General features: G+C 35.1%; 1 protein-coding gene across 1 annotated transcript in view; it reads right to left on the reverse strand.

Annotated features, from left to right (window-relative positions):
• LOC129218198 (CWF19-like protein 1) overlaps positions 1-23,189 on the reverse strand; it is a gene marked incomplete in the record, with an annotated part of 185,432 nt that overhangs the window by 92,467 nt on the left and 69,776 nt on the right. Inside the window, 3 exon segments of the mRNA XM_054852413.1 lie at positions 7,473-7,566; positions 16,628-16,741; positions 21,767-21,845. Of these exon segments, the coding sequence (XP_054708388.1) occupies positions 7,473-7,566; positions 16,628-16,741; positions 21,767-21,845 (287 nt within the window).

Raw genomic sequence — 23,189 nt, forward strand, 5'->3', positions numbered from 1 at the left:
GCAGGAAGCCTTTATTTAAAAATAAGTTTGGGGCTGTCTTGCATTTTTTTTTTTTTAGTCTTCCTCAGTTGAAACTATCAATTGTTTCTGAAAAAAAAATCTAATTAATGAAATGGAACTGTAATGTGTTCCTGAAAATTCTGAAATTATGAAAGTTTTAATACAGATGTTTCTTAGAGTTCGTGAATAAAATATTTTATTAGAACTTGAGGCTAAATGTGTCTCTGAAAGAAACGGAAACTAAAAATTGTTCCTCTAAGATTTAATGAATTTGAAACTGAGTTTCTGTAGGTTTGAAACTTAGGTTTGTTTCTGAATGAAACCAAGATTTAAAATCAGAATGTGAAACTAAGTGTTTCTTTGGATTTGAAACTAAAATTGCTTCTGGAAATATAAATTAAGAGAAACTGAATTTGTTTCTGAAGTTTTGAAACTTAGTGTTTCTGAAATTTAAATGGTGAATTTAAAACTAAACCTTGTTCCTAAAAATATAAGAATTTTTGAAATGAAAATTGTTTCTAAAATTGAGGCTAAAAGAGCTTCTGGAAGAATTGGAACTGAAAGTAATCCAGTGAATTATGAGAATTGTTTTGAAACTAAAAATGTTTCTGTGTAAAGTTGAAACAAAAAGTTGTTTCTGCAAATATAAGTTATGAGAAACTGAAATTTGTTTCTTTGAAGTTGAAACTAAAATGGTTTCATTGTTAAAAATATAAGAATGTGAAATTAGTTTCTGTAATTGAATTATTTGAAACTAAAATGTGTTTCTGAGATTTGAAACTAAATGTGTTCCATGAGGTCTTTTCTAAGAATTAGGAAACTGAAATTGTTTCTTGGAAATTACAGCTAAAATTGTTTCTAGGATTTAAATTGTTGAAATAGAAACTGAAGTTTTATAAAAATTTAAAAGTGAAATTCATTTTAGAAAATATAGAAGGGTTTTCATGAATATAAGATGGGGGGAATCCCAAAAATAAAAATGACATTTTTTCTAAAAACTCTATGTGAGAAGATAGGACTTTGATGAAAATCTAAAATGAAAATATAAGAATATAAGTATTGATTTAAAAGTGTTTGAATAATGTTTTCAATGTGTTTATAGAATTGTTGTTCGAAATGTTTTTAAGTGTCTTAATGAATTGTCTCCAAGAGGGGGGAACTTGTTGGCCTAGAGCCATTTTTTTTTTCTTGGAGAAATTCCTAAAGTTTTAGAAGGATTAGAAAAGTTTCCAGAACTTACTTCCTTCTTTTTTCGAACTTAGAATGTCATCCCATTATTTTACCGGCGCTTGAATTATTTTACCGCCCCAGAGCTAATATTCCCTGCATGTGTAGCATGCGTTTGTTGACCCGCCACGATGATGTGAAGTCATAGGAAAGATGTTGAGTAGATTCTTGCTGTATGCATGTGGGAAACAATTTTAAAGAATTTAGTTTTAAACTGTAAACTGTGTTGAGTTGTTTCCTCAATGTAATTTATGCATGCTTTTTGATATACGTCACGCCATCGCGTAGGGAGATAGGGAATGCTATTTAAGTGTGAACTCTCAATCAATCATTCTCTTATTGTTTCACCTCTTGTTTTACTATGTTGTGACTGCAGTCCGATGTTTTTCTGAGGTGCTGAGATGGTGCCTGGGAGCTGTGTGCTCTGGAGTTCCACGTTGTATAGTGGATTCTTTTTGAAAGATGTAGGATGTTTTTTCGTTGAACCCAGCCAGAAATGCGAGCATGTTCCAGTTGTTGCCTTGAGATGAGTTTTTAAGTGAGGGATTTTCTCTCTAAAATTGAGAGTTTAAATCAAGTTGTTGTTTTTTTGCTGTGAAAAGGCCTAACAAACAGGACCATGGAAGGTCCACGCTCGAGAGCTGGATTGGATGTCCATTAGATGGATGGATGGTTCCTGTTGTCCAGGAGGACAGGTTTCTTTTCTGAATTCAGCATGGTGGCATGGACTGGTCACGGACAATTTTGATATGGGATCCAAATTGGTGGATCGCGCCCTCACATGTTGTGCGAACTTTTAAGGAAGGAATAGCTTGTTTGGTATGAACTTTTTAACTCGTTCGTATGAACTATTCTGCTTATGGCATTGGACTCAAGGTTGTACTTATATTAATCTAGTCATATAAATTTTACTGGAACTTTAAACGATACTATTTTTAAGAAATATTTCCTACTGATATTTTTGGGGGGATTTTTTTATTCAATTGTTGGGGAATGTGAATTTTATTAACACTTGTTATTATTTCCATGTTTTGACATATTTATTGTTTAATAAAATGATTATTTAATTGTTAAATATGTGTCTATATGTCCTTTCTTCCCGAGCAGATCATTCCACAAATTTTTAGTTAGGTTTGATAGCTTAAAACCTGCTTTTAGTTGTTTGAACTTCGGGTTTTGATTGAGCTATCAGTTTGAATTGCCTAACAGAAACTCAAAGAAGGGGGCCCTAGGGGCACGTGTTAGTATTTAAGGATTGACTTAAAATTTTGCAAGGATCATTTATTTGTATAATGGAGCAAATTCAGGGGACGTCGCGTAAAATATCTGCAACTTCAAAAATAAGGATCACCCTAATATATATATATATATATATATATATATATATATATATATATATATATATATATATGTGTGTGTGTGTGTGTGTGTGTGTGTGTGTGTGTGATAGCAATATAAGGATTGAACAAGAAAGAAAAAATTCTTTTAAAAGAACGAAAAAAAATGAAAAAATCCCAAAATACCCTGGGGCCTCATCAAGGGTAGGGAAAAACCACGAGATGTTTCGTGAGTGCTGCTGGCAAAATTGCCTAAAAAAGCAGCACTAGTCCCCGACATCTCACAAAACTAGCCATAGGGGTACTGAAAGTCCAGAATATCAGCATGGCAAGAAATAAGAACATTGAACCTTTTACAAACGAAAAACACAAGTTTTATATAAAGAAAATACAACAATATTTAAGCTACAAGATTTATATAAAGAAAATAGAACAATATTTAAACTACAAGAGTAACCCCCTGATGTACCCCCCCCCCCAGGGGTGAGGAGTATTTGACAATATGCAGGAGAAACATAATACTAAAATTTGAATTTAAAATACTGAAAATTTGATGAAATATGAATGGATAAAGCAATTAAACTTTCACTGTGCATGCGTAAAAGATAACAAATGATAACTTTCATTATTTAAAACACAACAAGATGTCCTAACTCATAATAAAATTCCAATTTAATATCTTAAAAATTTAAAAAGATATTAGCAATCTAATGAGCAGAATTTCAATAATCCTTGGATAGGCGATAAAGTATACGTGGTCGTTCCCAAATTTGCAACACTTGCCTTTTGTGTAACTCATGATAAAAACAGATCATTTGCAAATGATCCATAACGATTCATCCCCTATCAAGACTTATTCAAATTTGGCTCATTAGTTTGATGTTATCTTTTTACATATTTAAGATATTGAACTGGAATTTAAGATAAAAAACATGAAAAATTTCAATCTTCTGCTTTAAAATGCTTAGACAATTACAAAAACTTTGATGTCACACTTCTTGCTACTCTTTACCACCCCCGTATCACAAATCCATGAATCCATTTCCTCCTTTAAAGTGTGACATCATTAAAGAACAACCCTATATCTAAACATTGCAAATACTTGCAACTATTTAAATGATTTTTTTTTAATTTTGAAATGAAATAATAACTCAGTGTTATATGGTGCTATTTTTATTTTTGTGCTATGTACAAAACCTGACAACGCAATGAGTCAAATGCATAGACATTATGAATCCTGTCTAGAAAAAAAAAAAAAAAAAAAACACCTATTACAGTTGTGGACAAAATTGTGAAAACCTTTAGAAAAAAGTTGATTTTAGTGGTTTAATGTTTAATAACACCACTTTTTTCTGCACCAATACTATAAAGTTAGGTATCATTAGAAAGGCAATTTAATCAAGATTGTGAAGCAATAATGTTTGTTCAATTATCTGTATTACAGCAAAATAAACAAAAAAAAAAAAAGAAGCACAACTAACTTACATTTATAGACAGTAGCTTTCCTTCGTTTGAATGTAGACGATGAGCAGGAGTGTGTTGCTAATTAGATGACATCTTGTTCTGACAATAAGTCAAAAGCTAAATAACAGGACATTTATCACTGTGTTACGTAATTTGATTTTTTGTTTGGTGCCTTTTGATTTACTAGTGAGCTTTGGAATCACAAATTTAAAAATAGTCAATATAAAACTAAAGATATGGCACAACAAAGAGTTGACTGGTCACTTAGGAAGTAATGTAAAACAGTAATATTAGTTAAATAAGGAACATATATAATATTTGTTCATATTATATATGAACAAATTTTTAAAAATACTGGGGGAAACTTAACCAAAGGTTGCATTTCTAAATTTTAAGAGGTATAAGGAGACTCAGTCATAGAAAACCAAACTGGTAAAGGCAGAAAAAGGTGAACAACAGCTAGTGATGATAGGAGAATTAAAGGACTGTGCCTAGATGACATTAAAAAAATCATTTTGGGGTATACAAGGTGAAATGATGTAATGCAATACGATAGTGTATGCAAGGACTGTTTGGCGCAGACTGCATGAATTTGGCCTAAATGCTAGAATTTCATGAAAAAAGCTATTTCTTACTCTGAAACAAAAGTTCAAAGGATTAAACTGTGCTAAAGCTCATGTTAACCGGACAGCAGAGCAATGGGACAGGGTAATTTGGAGTGATTGGACCAAAATCTTCCTATTTGGTAGTGATGACATAAAATACGTACAGAGAAGAATAGGAGAAGTCCATCCTGAGTGCATTATACCTTCCGTGAAACACCCAGTAAGCATTATAACTTGTAGTTGCATGAAATCAAGTGATGTGGACAGAATTGGTGTGGTAGGTAGGAATACAAATGATGCAATATACATAATAAAATACTTGGGCCCAAGCTGATGCCTTCTCCACGTGAACTTTTCTAAGATAATGAAGCATTTATATTTCAACAGGATTTAGCACTATGTCATGCTGGTGTGTGCAAGAAATGGTTTCAAGGTAATCATATTACACTGCTGGAATGGCCTGGGAATAGCTCAGAACTTAATCCAATCAAAACTTTATGGCGTCTGCTAAAGAAGCTTGTTAGACAAAGTAACCCAGCAATAAAACCCAATTATCAGAAGCAATAATTCAAGCTTGGTTTCATGTTATAGCAGCTGCAGATCTAAAGAATGCAGTACACTCCATGGGAAAACACTGTTAAGTTGTAATTAAGGTTAAAGATTAGCCAACTAAGAATTAATTGGTACAGTTGTCATCACTTAATCGGGTAACAGCAATAATGTTAAGTTCCTCCCTTTAAGAAATTTATTTCCATCCATACTCCACTTAATCACAAACATATTCAAAGTTTCTAGAGCAAAACTTTCATTTCAAGTCAAATTTTCCATCTATTTCTTGGGAAGAAACCCCAGTTCACCCCTTGAAAGTAAAAGGTCACTTGTAACAAAGCACAAAAGAGGGGCTAACAGCCATCCCAGTTGGCTTCTAGTTGTAATTGTATCTCAGGCTGTAAAATGCTTCAGGGGTTGGGTGTTTGGGGAATTGGACCACATGCAGTGAGTGGAAATTAAAATGTTGCTTTGATTGGATCTGATCCTGTCCCGTCAAATGTCTCAAGGAACTCGGCTCCTTTCTGTATTGAAAAGTAGTTCCCAGGGATATTTAGTTCTTGCTCTTGGAGGAGACAGTTGTCAATTACATTGTTAGACTTAGTTTGATGTTTTATAGCTGGAGAATATGCAAAGGCTTTTTCCAAAATTTGTTAATTGTTGATTTTCTGCTCTGCTTTGGACTGATTGCGCAGTAAGGAAAAAGGAAAAGAAGATTTCGCGCAAAAAGGAAAGACGTAAGGTTATGTGATCAGTTAAAAGTTTTAGACACAATTAAAAATAGGAAAACACAGACAGATAATTGAGAAAGAATTTGGGATTTCCAAATGCTGGTTTTGAGAATAAACCAAAATGCTAATAAAATTTAGGAAGAGTTCTTTAAGAAGAAATAAAACTAAGTAAATATAATTTTTTTTATGCATTCACAAATATTGTACATGTAATTATTTTATCATTTACATAAAAACATTTAGTATTTTAATTTTGGTGAAATTCATGTGTATATTTAAGGAACAAAGAACCATTTACCATTTATCATAGTAGTAATAAATATAATACCAGCAAAATACTTTTAAAATACATTTCTTGGTTTCCCGCATAATCGAATATCCCGCTTAATCGAATAAGGCATGTCGGAACCATTGATATTCGTTTTAAACGAGGCTGACTAGTGAAAAATGAAGCCCAGTGGCACAGTGGTAGTTCTTCGCGCTCCCACGAGCAGGTCGGGCATAGTCGACTCAGCCATTCATCCCTTCAGTGGGCCAATAAAATGAGCACCAAGCATGCTTGGGAACTAAACCCTGCGGGTTCCGCCTTCAGCTGGCTACCTAACCGGAACATCTGCCTAGCAAACCAGAGTCCTTAGTCAGGAAGACTGAGATGGGAACTATTTTTTCTATGTATAACACCTTTTTTCTTTAAACATGCTGTGCTATTAAAAACAATTCTTGAATAATATTGCTTTAAAATCTTGATTAAATTTATTTTCCAATTATATATTATTTTATAGTACAGTGGAAAACGTTTAAAACGAAGCTTAAGTGACCAAAACAACTTTTCATGTCAAAAGATTTGTATTAAATTATACACTATACTGTTCACCAGCTATATCATCCAACATTGACTAATTTTTCAACTTTTCTTGTTAAACATGTTTTACTGTATTGGTGCAAAAAAAAGTGGCGTCATTAAACATCAAACCACTAAAATCAACTTTTTTCAAAAGACTTCCACAATTTTGCCCACTACTGTAGCATAAATAAGATACCATAATTTTAAGATTATAGCTGTCAGTATATAAGTTCAATGCCTAATTGTAAAAAGTCTTTATCTAAAACTACTTTTAGAAATCAACTTGGATCAAGCAAAAAATTTTCTTTTCCAGTTAGTTGTTCATGTACTATCATGCAGCAGACATTGTTACGTTAAAAATATTGTACATTAACCTCTGGTTATGATGATTGCACTCTTAATGTGTGCCTCTTTATACCTACACAACAAATAGATAACGCTGCAATTAAATCCTAAGATGATTTTGAACAGCAGCATGATTAAAATTGCATAGCTACCATATATAATCGCCAACAAACTAATGCACAACAAAGAAAGAAATTTCCTTGCTATTATGTGACATGTCTTTGAGAAGCTTTCCTCACAATTCCAAAGTGTGATGCTGCACTTATTAAAATGTTGACTCTGTGGCTAAGAAATCATTCAATACTTAATGTGTGTGTATGAGTGCAAAAGAAAATTTCTCCTTAAAATTTTCATAAAATAAACATAATACCTTTCTGTTTTTTAGGTCTTGATTCCATTTCAGAGGCTGAGCTTCTACCATGTTTCGCATATCCAGAGTCATGTTTGAAATATGAAAAATGATGCTGCAATGTAAATAGTAATATTTCAAGGCAATTAATCAATGAAGTTTCATGAAAAACAACAAAAAATTCTCTCAATATGAAAAGACAATTCCTAAATGATGTCTTTCAAAAACTTTCTCATAGTTCAGTAGGTAAGTTCAGTCATAGTCAAACATCATCATAGTTTTAGTGACAATTTGCTCTAATTTCTTTGCATATCATCACCTCAGAGCAACAGTAAGATATCTTAGTGTTATTCTTGGGATTAGATGTCTTACTGTTGCTCTGAGGCAATGACACAGAGTTCAGTCTAGAGAAAGCTTTTGTATTTTGGTAGGAAAACCAATAGTTCTGACAAAAGGAACTAAACATTTCATTTGGGATCAAACATTACATAAATTGAAGGTGCCATCAAATTGATCTTACATCTAACACAGAAAATATTATTTACTAAGTACATTCATGCCCCTTTATAAAGAAACTGCAGGGATTGAATGTCAATTTTGTTACAACTGTAATTCTTCTATAAAAACTTAATGATTAATACAAAGCAAAACATGAAACAATGTGAACATCAAACAGTTTTTTCCAAAATTAAACCTGGGTTTTCCTGGAATACTGCTATATTCATGCTTTCTCCGAACATAGCGACCCATTATTATATCAAAAAAAAAATCCGACTTTGCTAGAAATGAAATTTATTATGAACTTTCCTGTTGAAAACAAGGGAAATTGAAACTACTACATAATCAACATAAATTTGCTGCATTAATAGCTATACAACTTCGCTATAAATGAGCACAAATATATTTGAAAAAATGATGTCACAGAGTTCCAAGACACAATAAGCTCTTTATTTTTGCAAGGTTTAAATTTGTTGCATGTTAATTCATAGCACACTATTTTTTCACAAACGAACTCATTATTTGTCTGGTTGATAACTAACCCCATTCTTCATTTAATAAAGTAATAGTTATATTCTCATCATTACTAAAATGCTCTTGTCCCATCAATACATATTAAAATGAATTATAACAATGGGGAACAATTTGTAAAATAATTTTTGTTGGGTTTGGTTTTTGAGCTAACTGTTTTATAGTTAATTAGGCATGCTGATTTCAAAAGTGTATTTAGTTTTCTTCTACCACGTCAAGTTTTTTTCTCTATAACTTAAGAGAATGTGATAACTCTCTGTGGAATTGAACATGGATCAAGGCCAGGATCTATAAATTTTGAACCCCCCTGCAACAATACCTGTAGGGCCCTTCCCCAGAGGTCAGCAATATACTGTAACGGATTCGGTGCGACTTCCACTTCCTTGAAATGAAGACACAGTTCTTGATAAAAACACAGGAACTTTATTTACACTATGTACAGGAGAAATCGTTAACAACTGCTAAATTAATCATCAGCAATTAAGCAAATATCACTCAACACCGTAAACTTAACGGTTACACACGTATTTACTTCCAAATACGAAAACAACACAGCGAAATGCCTCGCTATAAACAGAGCAAATACGCTCTCCGTTCGAAATCTCAATCGAAACTCAACTTTTTATCACGCAGGACGCCTTTATAAACATCGAAAGAAATCTCTCAAATATTCCACACGCTTCTGGAAAATAGTAGACCGTTATCAAATTTTATTAATGAACAAAAAGGAAATAGGGGGGTCGTATACTTTAGCCATATGAAAAGGGGTTGTATATTCATTACGGGAAACTATTTACAGGTTACGTTACTACAATAATTACTATTTACAGGATTTGTAACATTGCCCCCTTCCTAAGGACTGCACGTCCCGGGCAGTACAATTCCCAAAAAGGGTGCAAACTTCTATCACAAGTTCACAAATACACACATTAAATAATAACCAATAATGCATAGGAAACACAATAATAACCCGTCCCGGGCAGTACAATTCCCAAAAAGGGTGCAAACTTCTATCACAAGTTCACAAATACACACATTAAATAATAACCAATAATGCATAGAAAACACAATAATAACAAGAAATATTACTAAACATTAAAAGCAAAAAAATTATCTACAACTTTTATGTTATCAACCATGGTTGTTTACGTAATACTCATGAACTATGGCCATAGTATGGGGCTAACCGATCATAATGTACAACCCTAGGTTTTGCATTAGGTGATTTTTGGATCCTCACTACGACGTCATTTAGTCTGTTAAGGACTTTGTAGGGTCCATCCCAATGCGACTGCAATTTGGGTGACAGACCTTTCCGTCGGATGGGATTCCATAACCAAACCTTGTCGCCTTCGTTGAATTCATGTCCAGTAGACCTAGTGTCGTATCGGGTCTTCATCTTCTCCGCCGCAATGTTGATTCGCTCTCGTGCGAAGTTATGAACGTCTTCCAACCGGGCCTGGAGATCCTGGATGTACTCCTCAGGCGATGATGGCGCATCCGGAGGACGACCGAAGACGAGATCACAAGGTAGCCGAAGCTCTCGTCCGAAGAGCATCTGAGATGGGGCATATCCGGTAGTCTTGTGGATAGCACTGCGGTAGGCCAGCAGGAACAAAGGTAGCTTCTTGTCCCAATCCTGTTTATTTCTGGATACCATAAGCGAGAGATTATTCAGGATTGTGCGGTTAAATCTCTCCACCATGCCGTCCGATTGTGGGTGTAGTGGTGTTGTCCTAGTTTTCTCAATTCCGAAAATTTGACATAGGCCCTTAAACACAGCAGAGATGAAATTCTTCCCTTGATCGGAATGAATCTGCAAAGGTGTTCCATATCTCGAGATCCAATGTTGGACTAGAGTCTCTGCTACGGTGGTAGCTTCTTGATCTGGTATGGGATACGCTTCGGGCCATTTGGTGAAATAGTCGATGGAAACAAGAATGTATTTGTTCCCATCAGCAGTTCTTGGTAGAGGACCCAGGATGTCGATCCCAATTCGTTCGAAAGGAGCTCCAACGTTGTACAGATGTAGCTTCCCTCTGCTTCTTTTCTTCGGTCCTTTACGAGCAGCACAGGCGTCACAAGAATGGCACCACTTCTCCACGTCATCCTTCGCCTTGCTCCAGAAGAAGCGCTCCCGAACTTTATTGAGGGTTTTCAAGACACCAAAATGTCCTCCAGTTGCACTACTATGTATTTCTTTCAGAACGTCTGAAATCCTTGATCGGGGAAGTAGTAACTGCCACCTAGATATTTTGCCGTCGTCAGATTCCCATTTCCGGTGTAGCACGCCGTTCCGTAAATGGAGTGAGTTCCATAAAGCCCAGAATCTTTTTGTTGCAGGGCTGAAGATGGAAACGTCCTGCCAGCTAGGGCGCCGACTGTCACTTTCCATGAACTCCAAAATTGGTTTTATGTCGGGGTCTTCAAGTTGATCTTTTCGAACTTGGTCGTCACTCCATGGATCAGGTTCTGATGACGTTGAAGTCACTGTCACCTGCTGGCAGTAAGGCTAGTCGTTCCATACTGTTTCTCGATTCGGGAACAATAATTGCAGTTCTCAGGACAGGGTCTCCTTGATAAAGCGTCTGCATTACCGTGAGACAACCCTTTTCGGTGCTTGATCCCCATGTCATATTCCTGGAGCCGCTGTATCCACCTGGCTATCAGGCCTTCTGGATTCTTGAAGTTCAAAAGCCAAGTTAACGAGGCATGATCTGTCCGAAGCAGAAATTTTCGGCCGTAGAGGTAATGATGGAAGTGTTCTACAGCTTTCACTATGGCCAGTAACTCCTTTCTGGTGACGCAGTAATTTCGCTCCGACTTTGATAAGCATTTGCTCCAGTAAGCGATGACATGTTCATTGCCGTCAATTTCTTGGGATAAAACAGCTCCGATGCCTTCGTGGCTCGCATCAGTGTCCAGGATGAAGGATTTTTCAGGCTGAGGATAGGCGAGGATAGGCGTTGATGTTAAAGCCTCCTTCAGTCGTAGAAATGCATCTTCGCATTCTTTGGACCATTCAAACTTTTGCTTGCTCTCCGTCAGCTTATGCAAAGGTCGTGCAATGTTGGAAAAACCCTTTACAAACTTCCTGTAGTACGTGCAGAGCCCCAGGAAACTTCGCAGCTGATGGATGTCTTCGGGACGACTCCAACTCTTGACCGCAGATACCTTTTCTGGATCGGTTTGTACACCTTCAGAAGAGATGATGTGACCAAGGTAGTTCACTTCCCGGCGGAACAAATTACATTTGGACGGGCTTAACTTCAGATCGGCTTCCTTAAGCTTTTTCAGCACCTTCCTAAGATTTGCCAGATGTTCTTCGAAACTGCGTCCCACGATGATGATATCGTCTACGTAGACTAGACAGGATTCGTAGGAAAGTCCTCTTAACACTGTCTCCATAAGACGCTCGAACGTAGCTGGTGCATTGCAGAGGTCGAAGGGCATCACTTTAAATTGCCATAAGCCTTGTCCAGTTGTAAACGATGTCTTCTCTCGGTCATCAGGGTGTATCTCAACCTGCCAGTAGCCGCTCTTCAATTCCAGGGTCGAAAACCACTTGTGTCCGAAAAGAGTGTCCAAGGTGTCGTCTATCCGTGGAAGAGGGTAACTGTCTTTCTTGGTGATTTCATTCAGCCGTCGGTAATCGACACAAAATCTAGTGGAGCCATCTTTCTTTCGGACCAAGACGATGGGAGAGGCCCAAGGACTGGACGAGGGTTCGATGACATCATTCTCCTGCATTTCTTTCAGGAGGGTCTCAACCTCTTCCTTCTTGGCAAACGGTAGTCCTCTTGGATGCTGTTTAATAGGGGGGTGTTCTCCAGTGTAGATCCTATTCTGCGTTAAATTCGTCCGGCCCACATCCTCCGATGTAGATGAAAACAGATGCTTGAAGTCGTCCACCAACTGTTCCGCAGCAGTTCTTTGATCATTCGATAACGGCGCACTCTCAATTAACTTCGATGTCAAGGACTCAGAAGACACAGTCTCAGGGGAATTGATTCTTCTAATGATGCAGTTTACTGGAGTACAAGTTGCTAACACTTCACCTTTCCGGATATTCCTTGGCCTTTCACTCACGTTGGCGACTCTCACAGGAATTACATCCTTAGAAAGGTCCACAAGCGCAGATGCTACCAGCACTCCTTTTAGGCTATTGCTTAGGTTAGGGTATTCAATGAGTCCAAATCGAAAACTATTGGTTTCTTCAATGGAGCCAGGTATTAATGATTCTGACCTTGAGGGAATCGAAAAATCTGTTTGGGCTATTATTTGATGAGCGAATTTTACATCATTTTCAACGTTGAAGATGGCTATGTCTTCTCTGATCGAGTGCAGTTCATTAGTCTTGAAGTCAAGGGTGAAGTCGTATTTCTTTAAAAAGTCCAATCCGAGAATGAAGGGGTCCGTGATATCCTCAACGAATGCCGTATGATGGTAGGTGGCATTCCCAAACACTATTTCCAAGTCCACTTTACCATCAATCTTGATTTTGTCACCTGTCACAGTCTGGAGACTTATGCGTGGCGATGTCCACAGCAGTTTCAATCCAAATTCACGAGCCACATCTGTCCTAATGATTGTCACATTGGCTCCAGTGTCGACAATCAGTCTGCAGGGGTTCCCATTTACATGTGCGTAAATGAAAAGTCCATCACTGCCACTACTAGAAGAGGAAATCTGCAGAGCTCTGGTGGTGGTGATTTCCTTCCCTCGCGTAGCTTGGCAAGCCGGACAACTCCTTCGCAGGTGTCCTTCACTACCGCATTTCCAGCACTTCTGCTCTTGTTCCTTTTGGGCTGTTATGCTGCTCAGATGTCTTGCCAAGTCACCGAGTTGTCTCTCAAGTTCAGCGATGTGGGACGACCTGGAATCAGGCTCATCAGCTTCCTGAGTCCGGATTAGATGGCGATCCACACGGGTTGCTTCTTGGGCGGCCTCGTATCTCATCGCATACGCAACAGCAGAATTCAGGTCTTTGACATCCGCCATCCGTAGAGCTTTCTGGATTTCAGGATTCCGAACTCCGTCGATGAAGTAGTTGAGTGCCAAGTTGTCTCGAACATCCACAGGGCAGTCGCAAAACGCAAGATGAAACAGCCTCTCGATGTCCGCCGCAAGCTCTTGCAGGGTTTCCCCGGTTTTCTGGAAATGGGACTTCAACTGGAGTCGGCCGAAATCTTTCTGGCACTTCTCACGGAAGCGAAGCTCCAACGCAGATGTGAGAGCGGCGAAATCCAGGCGCTGGCCGTCCGGAAGGGTCTGAAGAATGTCCGCTGCGTCACCTCTCAGGGATGCTGCAAGATGGCAGGCCTTGGTAGCAGAGTCCCATCCGTTCGCTTCCGCCACTATCATGAATTGAGTTTTGTAAACCTGCCACGAAGTTTTCCCATCATATGTGGCAAGTTTAATGGACGGTCGAGCAACCGATGTGGCAGCGCCAAACTGTACAGAGCAGCTTTCCGCGGTCGCCAATCTCCTTTCCAGGTCTTTAAAGATGTCTTCTTTAAGTTGATGAAATTTTCTATCTTCTTCTTCCAATTTATTTTCTACAGCATTGCATCGGCCTTCAACGGTACTCAATTTTTCTTCAAATTTCTCTTCGATTTTATTTTCCACTGCGATGAATCGGCCTTCAACTGCTTCAAACTTTCCTTCAATAGCATCAACTCGATGCTCTATCTCATTAAATTTATTTTCCATCACAGTCTTTACCGAAGTAAGGTCGTTTTTAATTTCCTCTTGGTTAGAAGCTAAATCATTTTTCAGCACCATTAAATCACTTTTCAATTGTTCTTGATTAGCCGCAATGTCATTTTTTAATTGTTCTTGATTAGCCGCCATATCATTTTTTAATTGTTCTTGATTTGCAGTAAAACTTGCAGTCAAATCACTATTTAACTGTTCTTGGTTAGTCGCCAATTCATTTTTTAACTGTTCTTGGTTAGTCGCCAATTCATTTTTTAATTGTTCTTGGTTAGTCGCCATATCATTTTTTACAGAGTTGATTGAGTCAAGAAGTTGTTTTAATTGTTCATCCATTGCGCGAGTAATCACCATAAAAATAAAGTCCTAATTCAAAAAAAGTCTTTATGAAAAAATGTCCAAAGTCACACTTACTCCAAGAAAGTCCAGAAGAAGCCCCACGTTGGGCGCCAAATTGTAACGGATTCGGTGCGACTTCCACTTTCTTGAAATGAAGACACAGTTCTTGATAAAAACATAGGAGCTTTATTTACACTATGTACAGGAGAAATCGTTAACTGCTAAATTAATCATCAGCAATTAAGCAAATATCACTCAACACCGTAAACTTAACGGTTACACACGTATTTACTTCCAAATACGAAAACAACACAGCGAAATGCCTCGCTATAAACAGAGCAAATACGCTCTCCGTTCGAAATCTCAATCGAAACTCACTTTTTATCACGCAGGACGCCTTTATAAACATCGAAAGAAATCTCTCAAATATTCCACACGCTTCTGGAAAATAGTAGACCGTTATCAAATTTTATCAATGAACAAAAAGGAAATAGGGGGGGTCGTATACTTTAGCCATATGAAAAGGGGTTGTATATTCATTACGGGAAACTATTTACAGGTTACGTTACTACAATAATTACTATTTACAGGATTTGTAACAATACATTCACAATGTTGATAAGTCTTAGTGCTAGATTTTATTCAACTTTATTGTCAATTTCTTAGGCGGTTAGGCCCTTTTAAACCATGGGTCCCATTGTCCAACAACTTGTGGAGAGCTTCAAAATGCTTCGTTCCCACATGAGCATCCAATTGCATTTTTTACATAGCCATCTTGATAACTTAGTGAAAAATCTTGGTGCAGTCAGTGATGAACTGGGAGCGATTCCACCAAGATTTGAAGGTCATGGTGACACGATATCAAGGTAGATTGGATGCGTATATGATGGCTGACTGTTGCTGGAGCATCAAGCGAGAATGTCCACAGATTAAACACTCCAGAAAAAGCTATAAGCGAACATTTTTACCTCAATATGTATAAATACACAATTTTACTTGCGGTAAGTATTTTAGCCTTTGAATGAATAAAATTTTTCATTGTAAACAGTGCATTTAGTAAGTTTTTACTGTAGTTTACCTAATTTGTACGACTTTTGAGGTTATCCTAAAGTTTGAAAAGTTGATGTGATAGACAAAAACTGCAATTATTTTTGGATTCAGAGGCCAAAAGTTAGTTGAAAACAAGTCACAGATTTAACCACTGTAATTAATGGTAAGAATAATCTAATGCAGTCTTTTAAACTACAAAAAACATTTTCAATAATCATCAAGATTTAGAAAGAGTACTTTAAACGTGTACCTCAATGTGCCCACACTTCATTTAAATTTGATAAATTTATAAAAACAAGAACATAGTACATAGAGTGTTTTCTGTATAAACTAGGCCATAATTGAAATTACGTAGCAACAGAACAGTATGGACTTCCCTCATGGTATGTAATGAAATGTAGTTCCATTAATGCTGCATTTCAATCAGGGTTTGTATTATTTCTTAGCATAAAAGTCAAAGATTCTTCTCCCTCCTCCCCCCATACTTCCTTTGCTCCCTGCGCTAGTGCTCATCAAAAATACTAACCTGCAAAAAGGGAAGCAAAGAGTGTGAAGATGATAAAGAGACAAATGCCTCTCATTTTCTGTATACAACTGAAAAGTCTCTGCAGTTCATGAGAATTTGAATATTTTAGAACATTTCAGGATAGTTTCAATTAAACATTTAATACACTTAAAAATTTGAATTAAAAATTACATAATTTTAATTTTTACTCAGCTTATATTTTTCGCAGAAGTGTTTTGAGGGGTTTTGACCCCTAACTTCTGGCTACAGTCTTGCAGCCATGTGCAGTGTTGCAAAAAAATTTAATTACTTTTTACAGAACCTATTATATACATTTAAATAATAAATAAGTATACTGATAAATTGGTAAATGTGAACAAACAGCAAAAACAATAAATTTTATCAAGCTCTAGCAAAAAGCAACTTATTTTCTGAAGCAGAAATGTAATACATATTACTACTGATAAACAGTTTAAAAAATAGTTTCTACAAAGTTAAAAAACCGATTTTTGAGAAATCATTTTCAAATCAAACAAACATCAGGTTTTTTGTTGAATGGGGGATATGGGCACTCTGTAGTATCTCTTGGTTCTGGAGCAAATGAATCGGGATCTGGTCTGCTTTTAGGTGTAATGTTGAATGCATAGAGCCACTAGGAAGAAAACAAATTATATCACTAAAAAGTAAAACGTTTTATTTTCAACTTAAGACAATAAATTAATCAATTTCAGAAAGGGCATAAGTCCAATGGAAATGAATAGAACTTATGCCTTTTTTGAAATTACTGATTCATTTTTAAGTCACTGAAACCATAACATTTAAGGAACTATATTTAATGCTTTGGAAATCATTTTGAATAATTGTAATTGAAAGGAATACATAAATGGCTAATATGAAAATAACAATCATTCTCTTTCAAGTAGATATTTTATTAAGTTTTCAATTTTACAAACATTTTCTGAAAAATGTTTGTAAAAGATATTTTTCGTAAAATAATCTTCACCTAGTAGAAAATGAGCTTCTAAAACCAAGAAAAAAATTTCATCACCAAGTATTGTCAAAAGTTTGCATGTGTGGTACATAAAAGTTACTGAGCTAAAACTCATTAAAAAAAGCTAGAATGTATCAAGGATAAAAGTAGATTAAGCACTCAAAATTTCAGGACTTCAGTGTAGTAAAAATGCACAAAACAGGTGTTCAGACTCTTGACAAAATAAATCTACCACCTCAGCTTGATACTGTTACCAGTATTAATATTACAGACCTGCCAAAATTGTAACAAGCTAGTCAGGAGCAAATGCCAAATACTTCAGGAGCGTTTCAGGAGCAAATTGTTAATTTATCATTCAAGAAATACTTTTATATGTATAGTAATAACACATTTTTTAAACTCAAGTGTATTTTATATGTGCTTATACTTTTTTCATAGTATAAAACCAATTTTAGACAATTCATTTAATTTATAAAACCAAAAAGTTCAATCAAAAGTAAAAACCTATGTACATAGGTAATTGCTATGAATAACTGCATTGGGATTTTCCTTACTGATAGAGGATCCAATACCCTTGTGCTCGCCAAGCATAACTGACACATTATCAACAGAAAACGCAACACAATTTGCCCATGGCACATCATGTTTTAGAAGTTCTTAACTAAAGCAGAAGAAAACTATTTTCTCCTGTACCATCTTTCTCTAACTTTGGAAGAGAAAGCAATGTCATTTCAACTTTGCCGGTAGTCTATTCAAAATACGTAACGGCGATTGGATGTGACTTTTCGTTACAAAGAGTTACCTCCATAGGTAACGATCGTGAATTTTTTACTTTTTATAACGCTGAACAAATCTTCTTGCATTTTTTTTTTTTTTTTTGCTGGAAAGAGACTTAATTGTTTCTGTCGTTTTTGTCCGAGCACACCAATATTTTGAAGCTATGTCCTAATCTGGGAACATGTGTCGGCATGCAGCCAGAGCGGGCCAGCATTATCTGCTGCAGATAGCGTCAGCTTATACTCTACTAAAATATCGCAAACAGTGATTCAGCTTTGAAAACTCCCATGTCCGTGTTTTCTTTGGAAGCAAAGAGTGTTTTTAGGTTCTTGGTATACGAGGATATATCCACATTTTGCCGATGCCGCGAACCTTCTATATGGCGTAAAGTTCGTCGGTGCATGCAATTGAGATGTAGTAAGAGTGCAGTTCCTCCTTTTGCCATCCTCCCCCTCCCCCCCCTTTAGTAACTTTGAACCTTCATTTGCTGGAGAAATCAGGGGAGGAAAAATAAAGCCCAATGCACTTTTCTTCCTTGTTGCAGGGGAAGAGCAACTGTAACTCGATTTACTTGCCATTGGGGGGGAGGGGATTTTCCGGAGTAAACTGATACTTACACAGAAAATCCTGGGTTGATTGAAATTTCCGGGAAACTCCGGAAGTTCTGGAGTACTTGGCAGGTATGGTATTGTGCATGTTAAAAATTTTCAGACTCCAAAGGGAGAATAAGTCTCTTGAGGAATCAAGTACTCACATTCCCCCTTAACCCGTTCATGATGCTAGCCTGCACAAGAGACCGCTCCCTCAGGACAGCAGCTATTTCCTAAGGCTGTTACACTCAGACTGTGCATACTGGTGGGGCAATTTCTTCCACTTAGCCTAATACGCAATTTCGGAAAGTATGCATTACACAATAATGGATAAAATGTACACTTTACTTTTATTTATATGATTAAAGCTATCATAACTTAAATCATAACAAAAAAATAATTAAAATAATTGATATATATCAATAAAAATACAAACATATTGTATTTTACTATAATAAAAGCATACATAGCTGCCAACATGCCAACATAAAACATTTTACAAAGTACACAGTGGCTATATTTCTACACTTTTTTGACCATTATAAAGCAAAGTATTAAAATTTAAAGTATTATAATATTTTCAAATCCTTAGCTTTACTTGATCTGTGATTTTATAAGCAAAAAAAAAATATGAACAAATTTAAAAATAAGTAAATAAATAAACTTTTATTTCTCTGAACTTAAAACTTTGAAAAGTTGCCGACTTCACGGCTTTCAAATATCGTATATCAAAAACTTCTTCAAAACAATAGTTTTTCTGTAAGTTCTTACAGATTAAAATGTTCTCCATGCTGTTATTCGATAAAGAAGTGTGCAGTTCTCTTACAAATCTGCCATAAGATTGTACAATCGTACAAAATGTCCAAAAATCTTACAATGTATGGCTAAATCGTACAAGTTGGCAGCTATGAGCATACCTAAATCAAACAGCAAATGTTGATGCAAAATATGAAAAAATATCAAAAATATTTCCATTTAACATTATGAAACACTTGAAGAATGTTGTAATAATTAATATTTTAAAGGTGTATAAAAAATCTCAAAGCATTGATCAATGCAGAGACCGACATTGTACATTTTGCAACCATAGACACAGGGTTTATACTCATTTTAAAAGTGAAAATTAAGGACTTTTTAAGGACTCATTGGAAATAATAAGAATTTTAGGCACACCATTTCAAAGTTTCCCAGGGGGTAAAGTACTTGATACATATTTATATACACATACACAAATGCATAACATTGTTCGCAAACTACAGGAAAAGGTGCAATTGACTGTGATGCCCCATTATCAGTGAATTATATTTTAAAATGTCATACATCACAGGGATGAGAGTGGTCCGAGATCAAAAGGGAGGAAATCCAAAAAAAAAAAAAAAATTTAAATCATGCAGAAAATGGATGAGATCAAAACAGCCCTTGAGGTCTATGGCATTCCGAAATTGAACAAAAAATGGCCAATTTACGAAATTCATAGATAATACGAACTTTTCCCCTATTAATTATCTTTGAAATAATTGGGTAATGATTAATACAATACACCACACATATTGTTCTTAAAGCATTGTAATTATTTCTCAAATTTCAGTTATTAAAAAAAAAATCAGGAAAATGAGAATAAATGTTGAAAATTATTCGTATATTAAAGCATTATTTTTTTAGCATACCTAATTGGAGTGAGAGGGAAACTGAAGAAAAAGAACTAAAATTTTTATTTCAAGGTATTTAAACTATGGTTTATTATTGCTTTGCATTTGTTATTGTTACTAACATCCCATTTTGTACAAATTTGCTGCACTGCAGCAATCCTTGCAATTTTGTTTATTTCAATATAAATTTAAATTTTGAAAGAGAGGCAGCAATTTTTAGCCTCCCAAAACCTGAAATAAAGGGTTGAGGGAGCTAGAATTCAGTCTTGGCTGTATCACTAAATAATATCAATTTTTCATATTTTTTAGAGAAAAATATATCTTTTTAACAAAAAACATTTGAATTTAATGTATAGAAAATTAGATAATAAATTTTAAAATTAGGTTTATTTGTAAAGTAAAAATTTACAACAGAATAAAAAATCTAGGTTTTCCTTATCTGGTAGAACATATTTTCACAGTGAGAATTGAAAATAAATAAATAAATATAATTATAAATAATTGGTTAACCTTTTCCCTTGTATTGGAATTTATAATTAGGTTTAAAAAAAACTTCATTACACTATTTCAGGATCAAAATAACTACTTGAAATTGCTTCATTTAATCATGAAATTCCAATAAAACTCACAGGCTGCAAAAGCGTAAACCATTAGAGATTCACCATAAATATTTTGAAGGTTTTCTTAAATACATAGAAAAAGTAACCATGCCAAGTTTCAATACAATCTGAGACTGTGGGAGTTAGCCAAAAAATTTTTTGACTGAGTTTTGCATTTTTTCTAAAATAAATTTAAGAAAAAAATATTATTGAAAAAATGAATAAAATAAGCAGATATATAAAGTAGCCTATGGTGAAAAAAACCTTCCAACATTAAAAATGATTGAAATATTTGCATATTATTTTGTGTTTAACATCGTTGGCAGTTTCCCAAACATACGTTTTCGGTAGAAAACGAGGAGGATGAAGATTTCAAGGGAGAAAATAGAAAAACTAAGAAAAGAGGACCAAACTTAATATAGTTTTGAAAAAATTAAGGAAATTTTCAGAAAATTAAGGACTTTTTAAGGGTTTTTTAGGGACCTTAATTTTGCTTGATGAAAATAAAGATTTCTTAAGGGTTTTTTAAGGAAGTACGAACCCTGAGACAGTGTCATGTCTTTTACTGTGTTTTGAGCAAACTACACATCTCCTTCTACGTTTTTTTGCCACCTTTTTCAGTGCACAATTATAAAAAGCAAGTCCAATAATTTATAGTTGTTTCACTGTCATCGTTGGAAAGATCCATAGATGGACCCCATTCATAACTTTAAATATTTCCTCCTCAGAAAGATAATGTGATCATTTAATCATAGCTATACAAATGGATCTCATAAAATCCCATCCTAAAATATAATCGAAACTACAAATCACCACTTCAAAATAAGTACATATTTCTCTTTTCAACAGCTAGAACATGTTTATGTTTACATTCTAAGCGTTGTTTGCATCTGAAGAACTGAGGCATATTTGCGTCGTTCGTCGCGAATGGGTAAAGGAAATTATAACATTAAAAATGAACATTATTTAATAGTCATTTTCCCCATATAATGCTTTTATACGTATTTTTTTTCTAATAGTTTATTTTAGGTTTTCATTGATTTTGTAATAAAGTAGAACAAAAAGCCATACCTTTTTAGGACCACCAAAAGAAGATACACTAACAAATCTAGTTATAGGTTTATGGTCGTCATTTGGCCAAGGGTCATTTCTGAGAAAAGAAAAATGAATAAAAAAATAGAAATATTCAAATACAAAATATACATAAGAAAAATAATGATATAATAATAAAAAAAAACATTAAAAGCTTTGAAGATATCTGTAAGTAATATTTTAAATGAAAAACCACGGAGCAATAACTATAATGTTAACAGTGAATACAGGTATCATTATATAACATGGTTAATTCTTATTGTGTAGTATCAAAACTGCACAATATGGGACATTTTTATTAATATTTTTTTTTCTTATCTTTCAAACTAATTACTCATGTACAGATTATAAATTGTGTCAATATGTATCATGTTGTATCGAAACTGTGTTTTGTGTTACCTTGAAACCATTTTATACAAGACTGAAATAATGTGGATCAAGGAATGTGTACCAAGTTATTTAACTATTAAACTTCATTTTGATTCATAAAAAATCAACTTTTCCATTTTTTTTCAGAAAAAATGGAAAAAATTTGTTTTTTTCTTCATTCGGTTCAAAATTTTCAGAAACTTGCTTCTCTAATTAGGAAGGTTTTATCTTCTTATTGGTCATTGGGCTTTAAAGCAATATCTTACAATGATGGGTGTCATTACGAGCCTACCTGTAGGAGTTGCCTTTATCAAGAGGAAAACTGTAACTCACATCTTATGTGATTGAGAAGTATTTCCTGCTTGTAAGTCTGAATACATTGGGATTTTGGAACTGGAATATTCCTTTATCTCAAAGTTTTCATTGGGTCTCATAACTATCATTGTTTTCCAATGCTAAGTTGTGTCTATATCTCCAAGGAAACAACTTTTAAGTCGAAGCTCTTATGAAAGTTTTGATTTCATTTCTTACATGAAAATCCAGCAAAAAAATACGAAAAAAAAATGTTTACTTTTTCTTTTTACACAGTGCTTTGCTTTTATCAGTTTGAATGAGAGAGGAATTCATTCACAAAATACTATAGTGCAGCTTAATGGTATTTCTCTCCCCTCCTCTACCAGAGTCTGCAAGACGAGCATCAGCACCGTGTCCTCCAGACATTGATGAGGTATTGGTACAGTATTGCCAAATTAAGTGTAAAGTAGCTGATTGGGCTACATTTTGCTACGCCAAGCAATTAAAAACTTTATTACACAGCAGCTGGCTATTTTTGGGCAACTTTAAATTTGAGCAAGCAAGTTAGGAAAAGGGATGTTCGGGGAAAGTCCCTGGAAAGTATTCAAAATTGTAGCTCTTAAAACGCAGTTTTAAAAACTTTGGTGATGTTACAGGGAGGAAAGTTTCGAAGGCTCACCCCAGGAATTTTTTCTAATTTATAACCTTAAAAGGCATTCTAGACTATCTTTGGTCTAGA

This window comes from Uloborus diversus, chromosome 3, assembly GCF_026930045.1.
Source record: "Uloborus diversus isolate 005 chromosome 3, Udiv.v.3.1, whole genome shotgun sequence".
In the NCBI taxonomy this organism is placed as follows: domain Eukaryota; kingdom Metazoa; phylum Arthropoda; class Arachnida; order Araneae; family Uloboridae; genus Uloborus; species Uloborus diversus.